Source organism: Culex quinquefasciatus, chromosome 3 (genome assembly GCF_015732765.1).
Source record: "Culex quinquefasciatus strain JHB chromosome 3, VPISU_Cqui_1.0_pri_paternal, whole genome shotgun sequence".
Lineage (NCBI taxonomy): Eukaryota > Metazoa > Arthropoda > Insecta > Diptera > Culicidae > Culex > Culex quinquefasciatus.
Window position 1 is genome coordinate 5,131,262 of NC_051863.1, and position 22,828 is coordinate 5,154,089.

The 22,828-nt window shown below is 39.5% G+C and overlaps 1 protein-coding gene across 4 annotated transcripts in view; it reads left to right on the forward strand.

Annotated features, from left to right (window-relative positions):
- Positions 1-22,828, forward strand: part of LOC6047825 (homeobox protein cut) — a 209,880-nt gene that overhangs the window by 90,266 nt on the left and 96,786 nt on the right. For all 4 annotated transcript variants that reach the window (XM_038264912.1, XM_038264913.1, XM_038264914.1 and 1 more), the window contains exon 2: positions 14,478-15,068. In XM_038264912.1, the coding sequence (XP_038120840.1) occupies positions 14,478-15,068 (591 nt within the window). The remainder of the gene's footprint in view (positions 1-14,477; positions 15,069-22,828) is intronic.

The following is a 22,828-nucleotide window of genomic DNA, read 5'->3' on the forward strand; positions in this document are numbered from 1 at the left end:
TATCACATACTTACCCCCCTTGCGTCGCTCCGCGACGTTTGCACATCCCGCCAAAACCATTTGTTTGTTTATAAATAGGTTTCGGAAGAATGTGACATTCCTACCCCCCACCCACGCCTGTCATCTTCATCATCTTCGCGAAGCGAAGCTTTTCGAGCAACTCGAGCTCATCAATTTCGACGAGATAATGATTTTGTCGTTTTATAGAGAAAACTTTGTGGGAGATGTGTGTGTGTTTTTGAGGTGGTGTGGGTGGAATTTTTCCATTGATTAGATAGACACACCCTCGCTCGGAAAACACACACACACATGTCAAGATGTGAGTAAATTCATCAAATATGATAATGAATAGAAATTAGAGAGGGTGGGAGGTTTCTGGAAGGGGAAAAGGGAGTTTTTCCGACTTTTCCTCGGTGGAAAGGGGTTAATTTATAATTTTCAGCTAGTTGTGAAGAGTGTCATCGTCGGGCGTTTTTCACAAGACAGAGAGAAAAATCACGACGTCGAAATTCGATCTGCTAAGCAGCATCCACATGTGTCGGAGTTTGAGAAAGAGGGGGTAGGAAAGTTTCTCTGGCTTCGGGCGGTCCCGATAAGAAAGTTGAGCACCATCAAACCCAAGTGTTTCTGCGTTGCCGTCTTCTGGTTCGAGATATGATTAATTGAAACCGGGACTTCCGGATCAGCCGTTTGAAGTTGATGAAGCGCGCCGAGAGGCGGAATTTGACACGTCATTTTTGAAATTTTGCGAGATAAGCTTGAGTGAAGCTTTTTTAAAAGTAAAATTTTCAATTTTCACCAAAGGCCATTTTAAATTTTATATTTTAATCAAGTGGGGTATTTATGGACTTTTTGAAATCATGTATACCGCATTTCGAGATAGTGTCTGCTTAAAAAATTGGAAATTGGGCTTGACATTTGAAATTTAGTTTTTTTTTTTGCCCAATCATTGGACTAACATTCCTATCCACTTACCCGCCCAAGTAACATTTTAGGTTTTAAGTAGGCCATAAAAGCCTATTTAGGCCGTATGAGGGTTTCCAGAACCATGATAAAACCTGTAAGTTTAAAAATGTTACTAGGGCGTGATCTTACCTCTGCACAGTGGTCCAGATCGCAAAATTAAGTGGAAAATTGATTTTCCGACAATTGGTGATGTTTTGGAGCTTTGGTGTCTTTGGAAGAGTTGCAATTGGAAAGAGCAACTTTTGGTTTGGTTGAAAATTAGGGTGGTTCACGATTAGGGTGATTTTCAAAATCTATCTTTTCAGAAATATTTATCGGATTTTTTTTTATTTTCCAGAAAGTTGTTGGGCTTGCCAATTTAAACTACACAGTAAAAAAAATTGAAAATTTGGAAGGTTGAATATTACCTCTTTTATTATGTAATTTTACCTCGATTTAGACTGAAAATGCGACATTACACCAGAATAGTGGTAAAATTGCACATTTTCAGAGGTAAAATTACACATTTTTTCTGACATAAAAGATGTACCCCTTCTCAGATGCAATATTACCATGATTTTTTTCTGTGTACATTGTCCAAGACACCAAAATTTTATCTCGCGGTCTACGCCTTCTACGACCAAATTTAGAGCAGCCATCTGAGCGAGTCTTCAAAAATCAGTTTTTTTTTGCGTAGCAATTCAGGGTAAAGCTATAGAGTAAAGGAATGTTCGTTCATTTTTATTTTTTGACATGTCAATTTGGACTAAATGGTCAAAGTTACAGCCATTTTAAGGTAAAAAAAGATGCAAATTTAAAACATAAATATTATTACAATGCATTCAGAAGGTGAGATCTAGCACTACAGTCGCTAAATAAATCTATAATCTATTTTTCTTTAAATTCAAGATATCTGCATTTGTAAATGTTCTAATTTTCAAGGGAGAAGTGTATACCACCCTAACGAAATTTAAAAAAATGTTCAACTACATGTTTTTTCCATGTCATTTTGTTCGCTGAATCCAAATCTGCCTTTAGAGTTGACCCAAATTATCGATTTTTTGTCTTAGTTTAAGTTTTTATGTCAAATTATCATATAAATTATCATAAGGACCACGGAACAATTCTTGAAGATTCTGATCACTAACGAAATAGGGGGGGGGGGTACACACTAGAGATCCTAAATAGGGAGACTGGTCGAAGTGAATTTGACGTACCCAAACAGACACGAGTTTGACGTATCCAAACAAGCATTTGCCTTTACGCCCAGCCAAACTTATCAGTGTTGCCAAGCTCAAAACATACGTTGCCAGATCGATTTAGCAAACTTAGACCAGTCTCCCTATTTAGGGTCTCTAGTACACACTAGGGTGATTAGAATATGGAACTTTTTTTCAAAACTTCGCTCCACAAGCTGAATATTGTTCCTTGAGCAATTTTAGGACTCTGCGCTAAATATGAGCGAAATTGGTCAACATTTACCCATTGATACTCAAGGGTGAAGTTTATGTGGAAAAAAATCGAAAATTGCGATAAAACCAAATTTTCTTACGGTTTTGTCAGCGTAACCTCTACTTCCATCCAAATACTCTCAAAAATGAGATTTTTATTGGAAATTTAATATACTACAACTTTGTCGAACATGCCAAAGCTGTAACACTCAATCCAGAAAAGTGATTAGCGCTTTAAAAAAGTAACATTTTATTTACCAAATTTAGGCTCGGGTATCAATGGGTTAATCTTGACAAATTTCGCTTAAATTTGGCACCTTTTGTTTGTGGTTCCCATTTTCATGAACGCTTGTTCACGATTTTCGGAACTCATTTTTCTCCGTGTGGGCACCCTAGAAGACACCAATTCTATGCCATGCTATGCTACGTCTAAAGTCCAGACAGCAATCTTGCAGTACCAAGCGCCACTCGTCAGCCGTCAATCTGTCAATGTGCCAAACCAGTCAAATTTGACGTGTCGTTTGCCACATCAAATTAGTCAGTTCGGAGGGGTAGGACAGCGCAGCCAATAAATATCGCTTCGATCATCTCAACTCTTGGGAGAAGTCGGTCGTGATAATTTTAGCACCTTGACTGTTTTTGCTGGATGCTGGCCCCTCTGAGTTGATGTAACGATGGTGGCGACGCGCGCGCGCGTTTACGAGCTTATGAAACAGTCATAAAACATCGACGATGATGCGCTTAATTCTCACTGTCCTACCCCCCCTCACCATGCTGACTGACTGGGACTTCGTCGCCCTACTCATTAATAGTAATACTTCCAGAGTTCGGGAAAGCCCTCCGATATAAGTCTTCATACAAGTTATTACTGTTTGAAATTTATAGATTCATATAAACACACATTGAGGAGATCAGAGGGAGGCGTTGGCGGCGGCGTGCGTGTCGACTCTAGTTTTATCAAGTAAAACATCTTAATATTCGAAATAAATGGAATGTAATGAAACTTCTAATGGAATCGAAGCGGTTTCGATGGGAAATGATGCGTGTTTGCGTCTCCCTTCGCTTTCCGGATTCCACCAATGTCTGGGGTTCTCGGGGCAGAGCTTAATAGTTTCGGTGCGATATCTAACATCATTATTACTTTAGGCACTTACGTCCTCGTTGTCGTCGTCGATGTCGAGAGTTTTGGCATCCTTTTCGACGGGGCTGAGGGTTCCACACCCGAACACGCAGGGATATTTATGATTATTTTTATGATCAATTAAATTGTAATATACGGGTGATACTTAATATCATCATTTTCGGATGGGCCTGTCTCCTTGAAGGTTTTCGGCAAAACTCGACAAATAAGAGTGAGGCAGAGACATCTGATCCGCGGTTTCGACCCTCGCGGAATTGCTTCATTTCGGAATTTGCCCAAAAAAAGAATATTCCAGGAAGTCCAAATTGAAACCAGCTTGCCAGCCTGTGTATGCAATAATTTTTCAATTTAGTGGATTCAATAAAAACAAAAAAAAAATAACACAATAAGGGCCTGCCATAAAGTTGTCCACACGGGCTTGAATTACCTGAAATCGCGAGCAATTGAAGAATCGCCACGATGACGGCTGCTACCTTCGGAAATAGGCAATCATCAGGCAAGAAATTGGAGACGGGCAAACTTTTATTGGATCCGCGCCGCGAATCCCGTAATTGGTTCCAGCCCTGGAGAGGTGGTCCGATTTACGGTCAACAGAACGGTTTCGACTGTGTAAGAGTGCATCCGCGCGGTTCTGAATGAAAGAGTGCAGTTCAGAGCGAGGAAAAAATCGAATGAACGAACCGAAACTACTGAAGCGATGACGGGTTTTTCGGGGCGAATTATCATACTTCAGTGAGTGTCTGAAAGGGTTCTTTCAGGAATGTGGATTTCGGATTCATAAGAGCACATGTCTTTATCGAAGCCGGTTTTTTTTTTTGCGTTGAAATCACTTCTGCCAATGAATGGATGAAAATCGTTCAAAGTGCCAAACATTCGGGATTTAGAGCTGAAAAGCCCTTTACAATGTTGGTGGGAGTCGGTCTGTTGATCTACTTGATCTAAATCCGTTTTTTAAACTTGGACAGAGCAATATCTCTGACTGTTCTTGTTTGCTATCAACTAGCTCGGTCATTTGTTCTTAAAAAGCTATTTAAATTATTGGCCGGCATCAAAGTTATGAGAAAGTGTAATTTGCATCAGATTTGCTTAGAGCGTATCTTATACCTTATACCTTGCCAAAAATCGTCCAACTCCAAACGAAACTTAATTAAGAATACCGTGGAGATTTTCCCCTTATCCTCTTAAAAAAGTGGAACATCAACATTTTCCGTCTTCCAAATCTCTTTCCTTGTCCTCAATTTTTCCATTTTTTCACAATTGATATATAACTAAAAAAAATCAGAAATTTTAGTCGAATTCTCACTCCATCAACCAGCACTGTCAATGTTTCCTCTACTCCACCGAATCAATCGAACCGAAAATGAACAAAAATCTTTCTCTACCAAAGCCAACCACTCGAAACCACTTTGGCATTCCACTTGGGTCTAATTAAAGAGTACCAGGGGGAAGTTCTCTCGCGATCCGTGGTGTACCTGATTTCTCGCAAAAATCCTTTGATTCCCGGTTTTTCAAACATTTCTTCCGCGCTTCGGCGGTGGAAAAAATACTTTCGATGAATGTTTTTCCCTCCCCCCAACTCTTCACCACAACAGAATCGGAATATTTCCTCGTTGTGCTGGATAACCTTTTCCTCCTCTTTTTTTTTGGTTGGTGTTTTTCGGGAAAATTGTAGCGGGGGGTTTGTTGTGTTGTCGAACAGCGAATTCTACAAGATGCTCATCATCAATACTTCTTTTTTTTCTCTGTTCGGTATGTTCCTTTCTTTTTTCCTCGGGAGGAAAAATAATCCCGAAAGGAGCGGCCAGATTGCCATCACCCGCGGGGGGTTATCACCGTTAAAAATTTGATTAAAATTTTCCATTCATCTCCGGGGAGGTTGAACCGAACAGAAGGGTGAGCGAGTGAGGCGAAAGGGTTGCAATTATTTCATCTTTTTGATTTCGAACCCCAAAATACACGGCTTTTTAGCTAATTAACCAGCGTTGCTGGCCCCAACTCTACGTTTTGTTCAACAAGAAGTGATCAATTTTGTAAAAAAGGAAATTTTTCCCGACAGCCACAGAAACCTCGGCGAGGGTGGGGCGTACGAAAAGGACTAGATATCAATCGCCGAGGAGAATCCTTTCCGGATTGAAATAAAGAGGTATCCGCAACGAAAAAAAAAGGATCAAAACAGGTAGGGAGCACGAATCGTCGAAAATAGTCCCCCGGGGTAAGAAAAGTGCGCTCTGCAGTGGAATTCCTGGCGCGCGTAACCTGTGCTAATCGTTGTGCGATCTTTGAATTTTTACCCCGTGTTCACCACGAAGTGGTGAGGAGGGGGAGAGTAAAAAAATCGGCAAAGGTACTTGCCCTAGAAGTAAAGCCATCCCGAAGAGGTTAATTCCGTACGGTTCTCTGAAATTGAATACCTTCTCTTTGCAGTCTCTTTCTTGATTTTGTTCAGTGGTTGAGGCAGTGCTGCGTGTGTAGGAGTTTGAATGGGATTGGGTTTGAATATGTCATCAATATTTTTTATTTCGTTGCTCATTCATGAATTGAAATGGCACATTTTTTTCCCACTTCTTTCTTTCTTTGGATCGTCCTCAGTACTTGCAATGCTGTTGAATGTTATTATTGCACAGTGGGTGCAGAATAGTGTAATATTAGGCATTTTTCATTTTTTATTTTGTTTGTAATGCCATTTTGAATTTCCAATTATCAAAATTACAAAAATATCAAAAATTAACAAAATTATCAAAATCAAAAAAATTAACAACATTTAAAAAATTACCAGCATTTAAAAAATCCAAAACTACCAAAAGTTTACAAAATGACAAAAACATTACCAAATAGACAGAAATGAGCAAAATGACTGAAATGATAAAAATTACCAAAATTACCAAAAAGACAAAAAATGACCTAAATGGCCTAATGACCTAGATGACCTAGATGACCTAGACGACCTAGATGCCCTGATGACCTAAATGACCTAAATGACCTAAATGACCTGAATGACCAAAATGATCAAATGACCAAAATTACCTAAAATACCAAATGACCAAATTGTCCAAAATTACTGAAATGACCTAAATGACCAAAATGATGAAATTACCAAAATTACCAAAACTACCAAAATGACCAAAATGAACAAAATGAACAAAATGAGCAAACTGAACAAAATGAACAAAATGAACAAAATGAACAAAATGAACAAAATGAACAAAATGAACAAAATGAACAAAATGAACAAAATGAACAAAATGAACAAAATGCACAAAATGAACAAAATGAACAAAATGAACAAAATGAACAAAATGAACAAAATGAACAAAATGAACAAAATGAACAAAATGAACAAAATGAACAAAATGAACAAAATGAACAAAATGAACAAAATGAACAAAATGAACAAAGTGAACAAAATGGACAAAATGAACAAAATGAACGAAATGAACAAAATGAACAAAATGATCAAAATGAACAAAATGAACAAAATGAACAAAATGAACAAAATGAACAAAATGAACAAAATGAACAAAATGAACAAAATGAACAAAATGAACAAAATGGACAAAATGAACAAAATGACCAAAACGACCAAAATGATTAAAATTACCAAATTGATCATAATGACCAAAACGACATTGAAACTGATCCGAAGCGGTATGTCCACGCATCCTATCTCCCCTGCAGATTCTGTGAAATCTGATCCGGTAACAGAATTATCTAAGCGGTCAATGCAACGCAGTAGGGCTGGCCACTTTGATGAGGATGCTTTCCTCGGACTGGCTTCGATTGAGTTTGATTAGATTAGATTAGAGAGGTTATGGTCCAGTTTCAGAGGTTTTGTCATATAAAAAATCAGTGTAGTTTGGCTTTGAGTAATACTTAGAAAAATTAAATTTTCAATTAGATCAAAAAAACAAATTCTCAATTTTTCTTGGCCGTTTTTTTTTTAATCGTCCAAGCTCTAAAAAATTTTTCCTAAAATGGATGGGACACAATTATAAAACTTAGAAAATCATATGATTTTGTAAAAATCGAACATATAGATTCTTTAATTCAAAAACGGTGTCCTTTTTCAAAATTTGATTTTGCATTAAGAAAAAAATAATTCGAAAATTTAATATTCACAACATTTCGCAATTTCTTTAAAAAATCAGTACTCGGCTGCAATATTTCTGCCCATACTATTCTAGGGCTAAAAAGTTGTCTTTTAAGGTGTAACTAGTCTTTTCTGGATAGTCCTAACAAATACATTAAATTTTGTGCTTGGTGTCAAAATGACAATTTATGACAGTTTTAAAACAATTTAAAATCCCTAAAAAAAATAATGATTTAGCCACATTTTACTCACTGTCTAAGCAGAATAATACTGGAGGCAAGTGCGCGCCTCTTTTCCAAACCCACCAGACGACCAGGGGGAATTCCGATTTCCTTCTTTCCCCGAGGCACCACACAAGTTTTGTTCGTTAAGCCGTTGATGACTTGGTGGGCCCAGGGTTTGGGCAAAAATTGGAGCGGAAGCTGCCTTTCCCCCTTCCTCTCTCCCATTTCTACCCACAAAATCACACGTGTGAATGGCTCAAATTTGTGTGTGTGTGGGGATACACGCAATTGAAAAATTTATTCCAGAAATTGAATTCAATAATGTTCATCTTAAATTACATAATCATAAATCACACACAAACAAAATATAAGCAAACGATTGTGTGCGCGAGAGCCCTTTTCTTCTGTCATCCCTCAGCTCACTCTTCGGCGATGATGCTCTCGTTCGCTCGGTGAGTGAGTGAGTGAGCCAAAGCAGATCATCTTATTATTCAAATGAGCACAACTTTTTTTCTCGCGTCGCTTATTATTGTTGTTTGATTTCACAATGCATATTGTAAAAAAATGCGGAAGAAGAGGCACTTTTGAGTTCGTTCGTCATACAGCGACAATTTCGACGACGACGACGTCTTTTTTTTTTCTCTCTCGAGACTGTGAGAAATATCTGTCTTTTCTAAAATCGAACCTTCTTCACTGCTTCGCTAGGGATGGATGGATGGTTCTTTTCTGAGGTTGTGGAAGGAAAAAAATATGGTAATGATGGGAAAATAATACCCCGGGCCGACCGACCGAGCCGGCGTATTGCGATCGTTTGGATGAATTAATTTTTCGGAAATGTGAATGAAGAGGCCATCGTCGTCATCGCCCTATTGATGGAATTTCACAGATTCACAGATTTTGGTCCGGGCTAAAGGGATTTTTGCATATGAATGCGGCTGCGATGAAAGAATTAGGCTGGTCCGTGAAATCGGATCAAACAAACTTAAACTCGAGGAGAGAGAGGTTGGTGGGCGCTGCAAAGAGGGGGCAATAAGTTCAAGGCTGGGAATCCGAAACGGTAGCACAGTTGTCTTCTTTGGTGAAGGTTTTGAAGAAAATAAATTATTGAATCGTTCAAGTTATGAATGAATAATATATTTTTTTAGCTTATGATAAAAGTAGAAATCTAGAAAATACTTTTCTATTTTTACTGCATTCGCTGTATAAGGCTTTCTTGGCCCAGTGAAAAAAAAATAACCCAAAAATTACAATTTTATCGTCACAGTGTCCTGATGCAAACAATGACCGAGCTCGAGCTGTCACAGCTCTGCGAAATATGTTGGCTGACGTATCGGGCGGTCAGTAAACAAAAAACAGCTAGAAGTCGCCTGACAAAAAACTTTTGCTAGAAAGAGATAGCAAATCTGATGCAAACAAATCCCCAGCTGTCATGTGTTCTTTGAATGTGTTGGTAAATTTCTGAGTAGAAAGCCTTATACGTGGCAGCCTTTAGTGTATTAGGGGAGGCTGCAGAACGCTGTCAAATTTGCACAAAGGCAAAATAGTTAGGCGAGATTTGAGCATATTTTGATGAAAAAGCTGTTATTTGTTGTAGAAGAATCAGAATGACATTTTCTGCGACATTGCGTTCGTGTGGGTGTTTTTTAAAATATTTTAAATTTTACTTAAAGAGAATCCAATTCATTTAAAATTCCTCTGCATTAAAATTCAGCTCTAATTAAAACCGAAAATTATCCCTTAAATCAATCCAGCTGGGCCCAAAAATGTTATGATTGCAAAAAAAAAACAAACACACAAGACCTTCTCTCACCACCACATTGTCTATTGAAAAATGACTTTTTAACACGAACCTCACAACCGTACGTGAGAGTGTGAGTGTGTTTTTTTTAGTGGCAAACAATTATTTGGATAATTAATGGCGTAATTATTTGTTTAATACACACATCATTCAAACCTCCCCGGGCGGAGAAACACTTACCGCACCGGAATTGGTGCAATTTTTTAATTGTTCTCACGGGCTCGAAATAAAAAATGTCCGCAAAAGCATTACTCAAAATCACTCGGCCCCCCTCCACCTTTTTCCAACCCTCATGTGTTTGCTTGTTTTTTTTTTTAAATTTCTCCAAAACTGTTATGATCACGCCTGTGCGCTTGTGTGTGAGTCTATTTTCCATTATTGTCGAAACGCTATAAAATAAAATTTATTTTTAAATGCGACCAGCAATGTCCGGAGTTTTCGGACGACCCCTCCTCCCGAAGGGGGGAGGGATGCACCGTGTAACGATTCTCCGAATCACTTTTTATCGAAATTGTTATAAACAAAAACGGCGCTAGTCCAAGTTGGCGTCGCTGTAGGTCCAGGGGCGTACCAAGGGGAAAGTGACAGCTAGGGAGGTGGGGGCGGCTGGGCAGGTCAGCGCGCTGCATAATGAAATGATGATTATAGCCGGTGGGGGCAGGCGCGTTCGCGCGATGAGCGATGGTAATAATTTTCAATTTCAATTCAATTTTTATGTAGCGCGAATGGAATTGACAAGTCAGGGCAGAGGTGGAGCGAGGGAGAAGGGGGTTCAACCGGTGGATGCTGGTGGCGATGTTAAATTTATATAAAATAGCAATAAAAACATTGATAATATGCGCGGCTGTGGCCGCGGAGCGGGAACTGGAGCTGGGAACGGATATCCTCTTTAAATTGCTGGTTTGGTTAATAAACACAGCGAAATGGGACGGACCAGATAAACTGACGGCGGGGGAACGAGACGAAGAGATTGGTTATTTGACACCGCGCGTAGCGCGGGAAAGAGACGGTGAGAGAGAGGTCGAGTTTATTGAGGCAATAATTGTTGATAAATATGATTGTGTCGCAGCAGCACTCGTTAAAAGGCTGGGGGTTAGATGGGCGATTGGCGATTGACAGGGGTGGATTGGGGTTATGGATTCGAGGGGGAGGGGATGCATCCGCCCCCCAAAATTGTGCATCCGAAAGGGGCGCATGCGTTTGAATGTAATTATAGCCCAACGAGCCTCACTGGTCGATTGGTTGTCAATGTGGTGTGACACCATCGTTCACTGACGATAATGTCACCAGCTGGACAAAATGACTGAACATAAACAAACTCATTATTTTTGTTTGACAATTGCGACAAATTGCTTTGATTGTAGATAATAGATCATGCAAGATTGAACAGTTACATTTGTTTAGTTAAATATTACTTCATTTAAATCAAAACAATTCAAATGGACCAATGTTGGAGTGTAAACAAAGAGATTATTCTGCCCACATCAGTTGATGTTTACATTACGAACAAGCAAGACAGACTCTTTGTTTACACTTTGACATTTGGCCAATTACATTGTTTTGCAAGATTTCTACGTTTTCGATAAAACCCATGCGCCTACCGTGTCAAATGACAGTTTAACGTCAAATGTTATCGAAAAAAGCGTAGAACACGTCCAACCATCGAAGTGACTACACGCATTTTTTTTAGCAACAGAAGAAGTAGAATAAATTAGTGCAGTGATTCCGACTCCTACTCCGGCTTCTCAGAATGTGTCAACTCCTGTTCTAGGTCCTCAAGAAACACCTACTCTGACTCCGACTCCATATCCCTGGTTTCCACTCTTGAAACTTAAATTTTCTTTGATTAGTTCGTTAAGCATTCCACCACCCAATCCAGCTCAACTGTCACCCATCGATACAGGCAAACCCACCCACTCCGAGCCAATCTGTCACCGCGCTGTCAAACCTGTGCTAAAAACAATCCGACACACCACTTATCTTAAGCCCATGCACCTATTGTAAGCTGTCCCCAAACCCCTGACAGACAATAATCATCTCCAACTCGCCTTCGTTCAGCAGCTGTCGAATGTCCGTCATCGAGGTAGGCGTTCCAATTTCTGTTGTTGTTGTTGCACCCGTCAATCACAATGACGTACAGTGAGTCAAATATTTGTCCGTACCCCCCCGTACGGGAAATGTTTGTGATATAAAAGTACATAAAATTCGACTAAAGTGCCATGTTTTATACATCAATCGACGCGGCAGAATGTCCTCTTTAAGACACTGTCATTGGATTTGCAAAAACTTTTCTTGAAAAATACAAAAATTGTTTACTGAAAAAGTCAAAAAAGAGGTCAAATAATTGTCCGTACCCTAGTAAAAGTACAAAATCTGATCGATTTAAGTGAATTCATTTATGAAATGTTGTTTCAGTGTCAAATACTAGTACCTTTAGCCAGTTTGTGACAACTTTGAACTTCTGATAAGTTTGTTTAGTTAATTTATATTAAAAATTGGATTAAATTTAGTTTTTAAAGTAAAACTTGTCAAAACATTAGTTTATAAACAACTATTTTTATAAAATTGCTATTTTGTGTTGTAAGAGTCTCTATTGAACAAGTTTCAACAATATTTGTTCAAAATATACATTGATTTCATCTTTTTATTGACATTTTTCGACCAAAATACTGTTTCGGAACAATACCGTTAAACAATCCGGATTGTCCCGGAACCGGTTCAACCCTCGGAGAAATTTTGTGGTGATCAGATAGAGGACAAAAACCCACCTCTTGCAATTTGAAGCATCAATTTCGTCCACTACAGCCCGATTACGATTCCCTAGTCTGAAATTTGAAATTTTCAAATTCCCAAGCAAAACATTCTGACCCAGAACGGTACAGAAATTCTCAGCACGGAAAGTGAAAATTTCAAATTTCAGACTAGGGACTCGTAATCGGGCTGTAGTGGACGAAATTGGATGCTTCAAATTGCAAGAGGTGGGTTTTGTCCTCTATCTGATCACCACAAAATTCCCTCCGAGGGTTGAACCGGTTCCGGACAATCCGGATTGTTTAACGGTATTGTTCGAAACAGTATTTTTGGTCGAAAAATGTTAATAAAGATGAAAACAATGTATATTTTGAACAAATATTGTTGAAACTTGTTCAATAGAGACTCTTACAACACAAAATAGCAATTTTATAAAAATAGTTGTTTATAAACTAATGTTTTGATAAGTTTTACTTTAAAAACTAAATTTAATCAATTTTAATATAAATTAACTAAACAAACTTATCAGAAGTTCAAAGTTGTCACAAACTGGCTAAAGGTACTAGTATTTGACACTGAAACAACATTTCATAAATGAATTCACTTAAATCGATCAGATTTTGTACTTTTACTAGGGGTACGGACAATTATTTGACCTCTTTTAACTTTTTCAGTAAACAATTTTTGTATTTATCAAGAAAAAGTTTTTTGCAAATCCAATGACAATGTCTTAAAGAGGACATTTTGCCGCGTCGATTGATGTATAAAACATGGCACTTTAGTCGAATTTTATGTACTTTTATATCACAAACATTTCCCGTACGGGGGGGTACGGACAAATATTTGACTCACTGTATACGGACGCGCGTTGCCACGACAACGCCGCGCCAGCTGATTTGGCAGGTAGCGCCCCCTCCGGACAACACGCCGGCGGATTAAAATATTAATTACGGCATTAATCAAGCGCGCGGTCGTGGCTCGGGAATTCGTCAAGTCGGATCTAATTTTAACCCGCGATGCATTCCCGCGACTCCCGAAGTCGGCGGGCAATCGCCGGGGTGACAAAGTGACCAAAAAGAAGTCGGCGGTATTTATCTAGCTAATTAGAATATATTTCGCACACTGCTCGCGACGCGACGCGTCGAAAATTGGCAGATCATAGCAGGCCGCCCGGTCGACGACCGGGCGGGGGAGCAGCAGGAAGGAATCATTAAGCTGCTTCGATCCGAGGTGCTCGGAACTGTTTATTTATTTAGTTTTAAAAGCTACTCGGCACTGCAGCAGAGCGTGCGTAAGTGATGCACTTGCTCGGCTTCGTCTTCTCGGCTAGTGCTACACTAGAGCTAATATTTATAGCCATTAGTTTCGATTTCCCAGCGAGCGCGTAAGTGGCGGCGGGGGAGCAGCAACTGCATCCGATTGCGATCGGAATTTCGGACCAGTGACAAGTTGTCAAAGTTATGAGCACTGGAGAGAAGAGGGGCGCGCGCGGTGATCGGAAAAGTTACGGCTTTTCCTTTGACGGTGCCTGAAAAATGACTAACATTTGTGAGTCGTTAGCCGGGGGAAACGGTGTCAATCGCAATTAACGTCGGCTTCGGTTTGGGGTTTGCATCGCGCTCTGAGTCATGCAATTTGGGCGGCTTTTAATTTGAGTGACCGTATTTCAAGACAAAATCTCTTTCTCGTTAAATGTCACATTTAGCGGCGGCGGCCATCTTGCAGGTGTCCATCAAAATGCTTTTATTGACCATTTGCTCTAGCCTAGCCGGCGCGATAATGGATCGTGGCAGGCTGCGAAAAAAACGCATTAGATCATCATCGGTTAATTAGCCTTCCACGGCACAGATTTAACTTTATTATTGCTGCGTGTTTTTTCCCCCGGGTTACTTTGTTTTGTAGGTTATGTTTACCCGACGCCGGTACAGACGTACAGACAATCGTAAAAATTCAATTTACACGCTAAATTTGAAGGCCGAGGGGGTTAATTATTCACCAAATAGCAAAAAAAACTCATACGCGCGATTAAAAGTTGAGTAATTGTAATAAAATGGCTTTTTTCCCTTCCATTCCCTTTCAGCAAGCTGAAAAGAAGGAAAAACTATCGACCACAGCCGCCAGCATGGACGGGTTGTTGAACGCCGCAGCCGGCACCACCACCACCACCGCCAACGCCACGTCCCCGCTGATGAGCGCCGTCCTGGAGCAGAACGGCGTTACGCCGCCGTCCCCCTCGACGACGCCCCTGTCCGAGGCGGGCAGCACCAGCGGGAAGCTGCTGATGGACAGCAGCCCGGATAAGCCAGCCAGCCTGGACGGCGATGCCCGGCTGGACCTGCTGCGCGAGGTCAAGGCGCTGACCATCAACAACAACAACAACAGTAGCAGCAACAACAACAACAAAAGCAGTAGTGACAGCTGCAGCAGGGTCAGTCCCAGCCCCGACAAGGACGAAAGTGGGTTAGATGGTAGCGAACAGGCTAGCAGTAACGACAAAGGCAGCAGTAACGTGCACTGTAACGCAAGTAACGCCAACGAAAGCACAAACAGCACGTCGAATAACAGCAGCAGTAGCAGTAGTAACGTCGAGGCCAAGGAAGGTGACTCCAAGGAGACCGAAAGCCGGACGACCAGAACGCTGGCGGAGGAACTGTCGGCGAAAAATAGAGAGGTAAGTGGGCGACATGCTCTACACGTGCTTTTGAACATAGTCAGGGGGGTAGGAAACTTGCGATTTTGACAGTTTGTTTTTGGCGTTATCTATCAACAATTTTTCCACGAAAGAAGATTTCACTAGAGTTGATAAAAGGAAATTTCAAAACCGTTGAAAAAATATCTGTTTTGACTTAAATTCTTCGCTGAAAATCGAAAAAAAATTGTCAAAAATGACAAAAATGACAAAAATGACAAAAATGAGCGAAATGACAAAAATGACAAAAATGACAAAAATGACAAAAATGACAAAAATGACAAAAATGACAAAAATGACAAAAATGACAAAAATGACAAAAATGACAAAAATGACAAAAATGACAAAAATGACAAAAATGACAAAAATGACAAAAATGACAAAAATGACAAAAATAACAAAAATGACAAAAATTACAAAAAATACAAAAAATACAAAAATTACAAAAATTACAAAAATGACAAAAATGACAAAAATGACAAAAATGACAAAAATGACAAAAATGACAAAAATGACAAAAATGACAAAAATGACAAAAATGACAAAAAAGACAAAAAAGACAAAAAAGACAAAAAGACAAAAAGACAAAATTACAAAATTACAAAATTACAAAAATTACAAAATTACAAAATTATAAAATTATAAAATTACAAAAATTACAAAAATTACAAAATTACAAAATTACAAAAATTACAAAATTTACAAAATTACAAAATTACAAAATTACAAAAATACAAAATTACAAAAATTACAAAATTACAAAAATTACAAAATTACAAAAATTACAAAAATTACAAAATTACAAAATTACAAAATTACAAAAATTACAAAATTACAAAAATTACAAAAATTACAAAAATTACAAAAATTACAAAAATTACAAAAATTACAAAAATTACAAAAATTACAAAAATTACAAAAATTACAAAAATTACAAAAATTACAAAAATCACAAAAATTACAAAAATTACAAAAAAATACAAAAATGACAAAAATGACAAAAATAAAAAAAACAAATCAATTAATATTGGAGAAATTAAAAATGCATTTCAACCTTATTTAATTTTTAACTGATGTGGATCGGTAAATTTTAATTTATGTTTCTTTCTGTGAAATAAATTTGCCTCCAAATCTTCTAGTCAAAATATCGTTGAAATCTAACAAAAGACAACCTTCAGGTCGATACGCTACCTGTCGTGTTTTTTCCGGGCTATCTGGCAGGATCCCCCAAGATTTTTTCCACCCACAAAAAACCCCGATCTTATCGAGAGAGCGTCCAACTTTTCCCTTTTCTTTTTAACGCGACACCGACTGTTCGTTTTCCCATTTGAACCCGGTCAAGCGAGTTAAAAAAACGAAAAGGAAAATCCTTTTGATTAATTTCACCACATTTTTTAATTAAATCCCATGTTCGGCGTGGCGGTCAGGGGGGCAGGACACCATTTCGCGTGCACTTTTACAGCTCCTTCGGCGATTCTTCTTCCTCTGGATCGATGCCGAAGAACACGGACACTGTGTGCAGTACAAAAAAAAAGCTTTTGATTTATATTTACTGAAAAATAATGGAAAACTTTTCTTTTCTTTGTTATCCTTGGAGCGCCCGAAGAAAAAAAAAAGAGTTTTTTTCTTCACCTCAATTCGAAGAAAAAAATTTTGCTGAGAAAATCCCTTGTTCTGAGAAAAGGAAGGAAAAAAACACAAACGACAAAGTACGGAAAGTGCCTGTTGGTGGGGCGAATGTTTCCAAACACAATACAATCGCTTTTTTATTACGTCATTTATCCACAATTCATTGAATTTCGCTTTTCTTACCACGTGCCATCCCTCGCACAAGGAAAAAAAATCCACCCCTGCGTTGATTTTCCTTTCTTCCCAGCCCTGTTTTTCACCGCCCAATTGACGTTTCTCCCCCCAAAAAAACATCCGAGAGGGGGGGGGGGGATCCAAGTAGGCGTACGAAACAACTTACTTTCCGATTCTTTTATCGCTTTGTTTGCCGCGTCCAAATATTGAGTAATCTGCCCTTCGCTACAAATCGAATCGTTTGTTGTGGTGTTCTTTTGCTCTTTTTTCCCAGCCTAAAAAAGAAAGAAAAAAAAGAGGGAAAAACGTCAAATCATCAATGACGAGGGTTTCTTATTCTTCTTGGAAGAAGCAGAAAAAAACATCGCTTGTTGATTCGACTCCTTGAGCAGGCCCCAAGCCTGCTTTTTCGCACCTCCTCCCCGGAAGATTCTGCCCTTCCTTTGGTTTGAAGAAAGTCATAGTTCAGGGCAGGTTGCTCTTGAACACTTGAGGAATTAGCTAGATACACTCCCAAATCCACTTAGTGACCTCGCTCCTTCTGGACGACGTTGCCCTTTTCAACGACTTTCTTGGCCAGCCCCACCCTCGCCCAGGTTCTGTTTGTTTAGGGCGCCTCCTCGATTCGCTTTGATTTATCGCCCGGGCAACTTCTTGCGAGTGCGAGGATCAAAGCAGCCATTGGGAAAATTGAAAATCTGACCGGTCCCTCGGCCGCTTTGACGTTTTGGTCGGGGGGTAGGAAACTCATTTGCATCGAACGTCTTGCGACGGTCGTCTTCCGATGGAGGCGTCAGAATAAATATTCCGAGCAGGTTCGGGATCACTTTTCAGCTCAATTTTCCAATCACCTTTCCCCCCGCTATTAAATGGTGACCAGTCGTGCGTACAATGGCGATTTGTCGAGAAACCGGGGGGTAGGAAAGCGATAAATTGTTCGACCCCTAAAAAAAGTTGTCTCTATTGAGCAGAGATTCTTTTTTCGGTCCTTGATGTAAATAAAAGTTGGGACTTGTTCAAAGGAAGATGGAGCGTCCTACTCACCCCCATCGCTGCACTTTTCAAAAGGTCAAAGTTTCAGGTCAGGATGTTTACGGAAAATTTCTGTTTATTTTCCTTTTTTCCTAAGCGGCCTAAGCAGCCGAAGGCTGCTGAAAAAAAAAGGATTTTATTGTTATTGGTTTCCGAAGGAAAAGTGAAAAACTTTCCACTTGATTTGTTGACGGTGGAATTTTCACACCCGCAGGAAAAGGAAAAGAAGCGAAGGAGGAAAAATAAATAAACAGTATCAAATTTCCTGCCAAATTTGCTCCCCCCAAAAGAAAGAAGAAAAAAAAACGAAGAAAAGTCTCGGAAAGAAAGAGGTTAGGTTAGGGCGTGAAGCGATACTGGCGGCGCCTACTGCGGTTTGGGGTTGGGGTAAATTCGAATTCGACCCACTCTGATAGGTGATTATCTTGTTTACAACCGGGTGATCGAAGTAGGCTGCGCCGGGTTTGCCATAAAAAAATAATAACTCTATAAGCTGTTTGCTCGTGTTGTTGTTGCTCGAGGTCGGATTTATTGACGTGAGAAAGTAACACGCCTTCCGGTGGCGTCCTTCCGGACGGATCTTGAACGATTTCGGGGAGGTGATTACTATTGATTTTGGGGCTTGTTTGGTGAAAGGGCGAAAACAATAACGACGTTTCAGAGGGGGGCGTAAATCCGAAATTGATCCATAAAAAGTTATGCGCTGTTTCTGGCGGAATTTTGGGCAAGTGTTTTGGGAATTTTATTGGTTTAAAGTCGGGAAATTTGATGCCCGAGTCTTGCGGTTTGATAGCTGCGGTATTGATTTTCATCGGGGTATTAACTGCCGTCGAACTGGGTATTAATGATCTTTCGAGGTTATTGCCTATTGAATTTTATCGCTATAATTATGGCACAGCCTACTAAACGGATCGGATATCGACAATCGTTTCGACGCCAAACAGAAAACCTCGTGGTGTCGTGTCCTACCCCCCACCAAAAACAACCAACTAAGAATCACACCTCCAAGAGAACCATTACTCTAGCTCTAGCCGTTCTTACCCAGTGGCCACCATAAATAATAGAAGCCACCAGACACTGGCCGTCTGCTACTGCCTGCCTGCCTGGTGCCACATTCCCCGTGTATGTTTACTGCAATCCATAACTTCTTCCCTGCTGCTGCTACGACCGTCTCGACCCCATCTCCTGGGAACACTTCCGAACTTCTGGACCGGGGGGTAGAACTCCCGAAAAATTAGTCGAAGAAGACCGGGTGGGGGGAACACCAGCTGAACCTGCTGCTGCAGTGTATTTATTTCATTAATTTTCTCCCCGAGTTCACACATTGGAGCAACGGGGAAGTCCTTGCACACACAAGGAAGTTTGGCCACAAGTTGGGTCGGCCTCCGCGCCCGAGGGACGACGCGATGTATTGGTTATTTATTTTTTTGGTGCAGTACCCCTCGTCCTCGCGCCGATCCAAGTTGGCGTGAATTTTTCCAAAGTCCGAACACGGAACTTGCGCGGCATTAACATGTAAATTTTGCCGACCCGGTTGAAAGAGTTGCTTCTGCATGCTTTTTTCGGTTCGATTCTGCAACTAATTTACAACAGAGGAAGAAGTTTCGGGGGGGCCGAAAGTTTTGCGCCCGCAGAAAGTTACACAATTACGGGGTGGTGAATTTGGCCAGACACAGCGGTTTCTAGAACCATTGTGTAACTGACGGATTGACAGAAGTTTCGATCTTCAGACACAACGGTACAAACAGGTACAATTGTGTGGCTGAAGTTTGACAGATTGACGAGCGTCAGACACAATTTTACAAGCAGGTAAAATTGTGTAACTAAGCTACTTTGATTGACAGTTTGACAGATTGACAGCTTCCACTTGCATTCTTTCCCAAATCGCACGCTCAACCTTCAATGTTGACGTCCGTAATAGAGGGCACCTTCCCCGCAACCCGCAAACTCGCTCGCGTGGCACCAAGATGAAGTGATAAAGACTCCGAATTCCATTCTCCAAACAAGGGTCTCCCTCCCTTCTCCGCACAAGGTAGTGTACGGTAAACTACACGCGTTTATTTGCAAATGGAACAATAAAACATTGAAAACCCATTTGCATACACTCGCTTCTTTGGTGGCGGCGACGCCAACTAAGACCAGGACTAAGCCCAAGACGACGGCGTCGCCGTCGTCGTTCCGTACAAGGAAAAACATACGTACCCTTACTCCAGTTGAGATCGAGATCATAAATTCCTTAACCCCCCACACACACACACACGGTCTCTCCCTCACCGGGTGAATTTCGGGAAAAGCAGGGTGGCATTCGCCACATGGGAGATTTCGGGAAGATAGCGTGCTCCATAGGGTGTCTCCCCGGTCAACCCTATTGCGCTCTCTGGAATGCGTTTAAGATGGTATCGAATCGCGTGGAAGACGACGACGACGACGACGATGGCTGGCTGTTCGTACTACTGCAAGAATAGTCTAAATTTCGAAAGTGTCAAAACAAAACATACTTTCACTATATTTATAGCGATTGTCGGTTGTTCTGCGCCCACCTCGGCTTGGAAAAGAGGGGTTTGGGTTCTGTTGGTATGGTAGAACACTGGTGGTTGGACAGTTTTTCATAAGCTTAAAATGAGGTGAAGAACGCTGCATACCTTCGCACTTACCAGTTGAGAGTTGGTTTAGAAGATATGTCCTTCACAGACCTAAAAAAAAAATAAAAGAGTTTTAACTTAAATTTAGATTCCGATCCAAACCTCCCAAAAATATTCATGGGTTCCTTGCACTTTTGCCACTAGTGAACAACAAAAACATCCCCTCCCAAATCCCCACGGGACTGTATGGGCGTAGCCTTGGAGCACAGTGTGGAAATTTCCGTTCTTAGATATTTTTGGTTGTACCGAGCAGCAATCAAATTGTCTAAGAATATTGAATTGACCATTGTGGCACCCCCTACAGCGTGGTGCAGACCCGTAATGCTATGCTATGCTATGCTATGCTAAAAGAGTTTTAACTTAAATTTAGATATGCTTTACTGCACTGCCCACCATTGAAAAAACGGCTAATATCCACTTTTGGCAAAAACGAGATATTAGAACCATGTGGTAGAGGATGTTCCAACGCATCTTCTGGAACTTGAATTTCACTGAAATAGTGTTTAGACTTGGCTGCCGATGCGAAAAACCAAACGGCTAATATGCCACTCTTATGGGAAATTGCCTTGACAGAGATTTTGTGACAAACACTAAAACGCGTTTTTCTCGGAATACTTGATTTGGCATAATAGCCGAATTTTCAATTATGGGCAGTGCATACCTTCACCCTTACCAATAAGGAGTTTATCTAGAAGAGATAATTTTTTTTTTGCATTATAACAACAGTATCTGTATCATCAGAAAATGATATCATTTATAATCAAAAGTCTATTAACTTAAATTTAAATGTGGATCGCTTCATACCTCCACACTTGCCATTAGAGTGTTAATCTAGAAGAGATGAGTTTATTTTGTAGGATTTAATTCCTATTTATTAAATTAACTATTAAATTTGTTGACAATGCACTTTTGCTAATTTTTGAAATTGGTTTATTGTAAATAGGTCGAATACCGAAGCAGAAAAGACTTTGTTTATCAATGGCTCTTACGGCTTTTTGAAAACTCATCCGAGATGTGAACTAACGTATATCAGCAAAATTTCAAATGGAATTGCTTCATATCCCCACTCTTACTAGACAATTTTATTTGTAAAATACAGAGTAAGAACACAAATTTTGATGTAAATCGTTGCATACCCCCACACTTACCAGTTAGTTCTTCATCTAGAAGAGCTGGCTTCATTTTGTAGAAATTGAGTGCTATTTCTGTACAAATTAACCCTTTACAACCCAACCCCGCCTCTAGACGGGCTTTGATCTAAAAAGCCGTCAAAAATCCATTTTCAATCAATTTTTGATCTTTAAAAGGCATTGGAAAGACGAACTGACAAAATTTAAGAAAATTCTAAGATTGGAAGTGTTATGTGATTTTGGCTGTGTTTCATACATTTTTTTTCTATATTATTTGAAAATAAATATGCAGTAATTTTTATAGTGTACCAGAGTATGTCTCTTAGCATTTTTTTTTTACAATATTAATGATAATAATTAGGCATAGTGATTTTTCACGCTCGAAAATTGCAAATTTAACGGGGACCTCAATTTTAGAACTCCAAATTTCACGCAAATTTTGCGGAATGTGATTTTTTTTAAATAACTTTGAAAATCTAACGTTAAAATCACAGAAATTACTTTTTATGCTTCATTATTAATAATTCTTTCATAAACTAAAAAAAATTCACTAAATTTTAACGTGACACTAAAAAATCTTCTAATTTTCAAAAAAGTTTCCACCTATAGATATTTTTAAAAAATGTAAGGCATGCGTATTTTCATTTATTGAACTGCTTTTCCGACTAATTAATCTAAAACGTTCTTGCTGATTAGCTTCTGTTTTATCATTTTATATTTTCATTTAATTTCATATCAAAGCATGATTTAACAATCTCGTCCAGCCAAAATGAGGCAAATATAATTTTATTTGTACCAATATCGAAATTTTTATTCAAAATGAGAACAGAAAAAAATTATAAAACAAGAGAAGTAAAGTTCTTCGTACACGCAGAAAAAAGAGTTCCCAAAATCGTGAACAAGCGTTCATGAAAAGCGGAACCACGAACAAAGTGTTCAAATTTCATGGTATGTTTTTCAAAATCGTACCATGGGATTTGAACACTTTGTTCGTGGTTCCGCTTTTCATGAACGCTTGTTCACGATTTTGGGAACTCTTTTTTCTCCGTGTAGATCAATAGATGCTCAAAATGCATACCCAAAATCTTTCAGTAAGGTGTTCAACTGGAACAGATGATCTTCGACTGCAGAACTA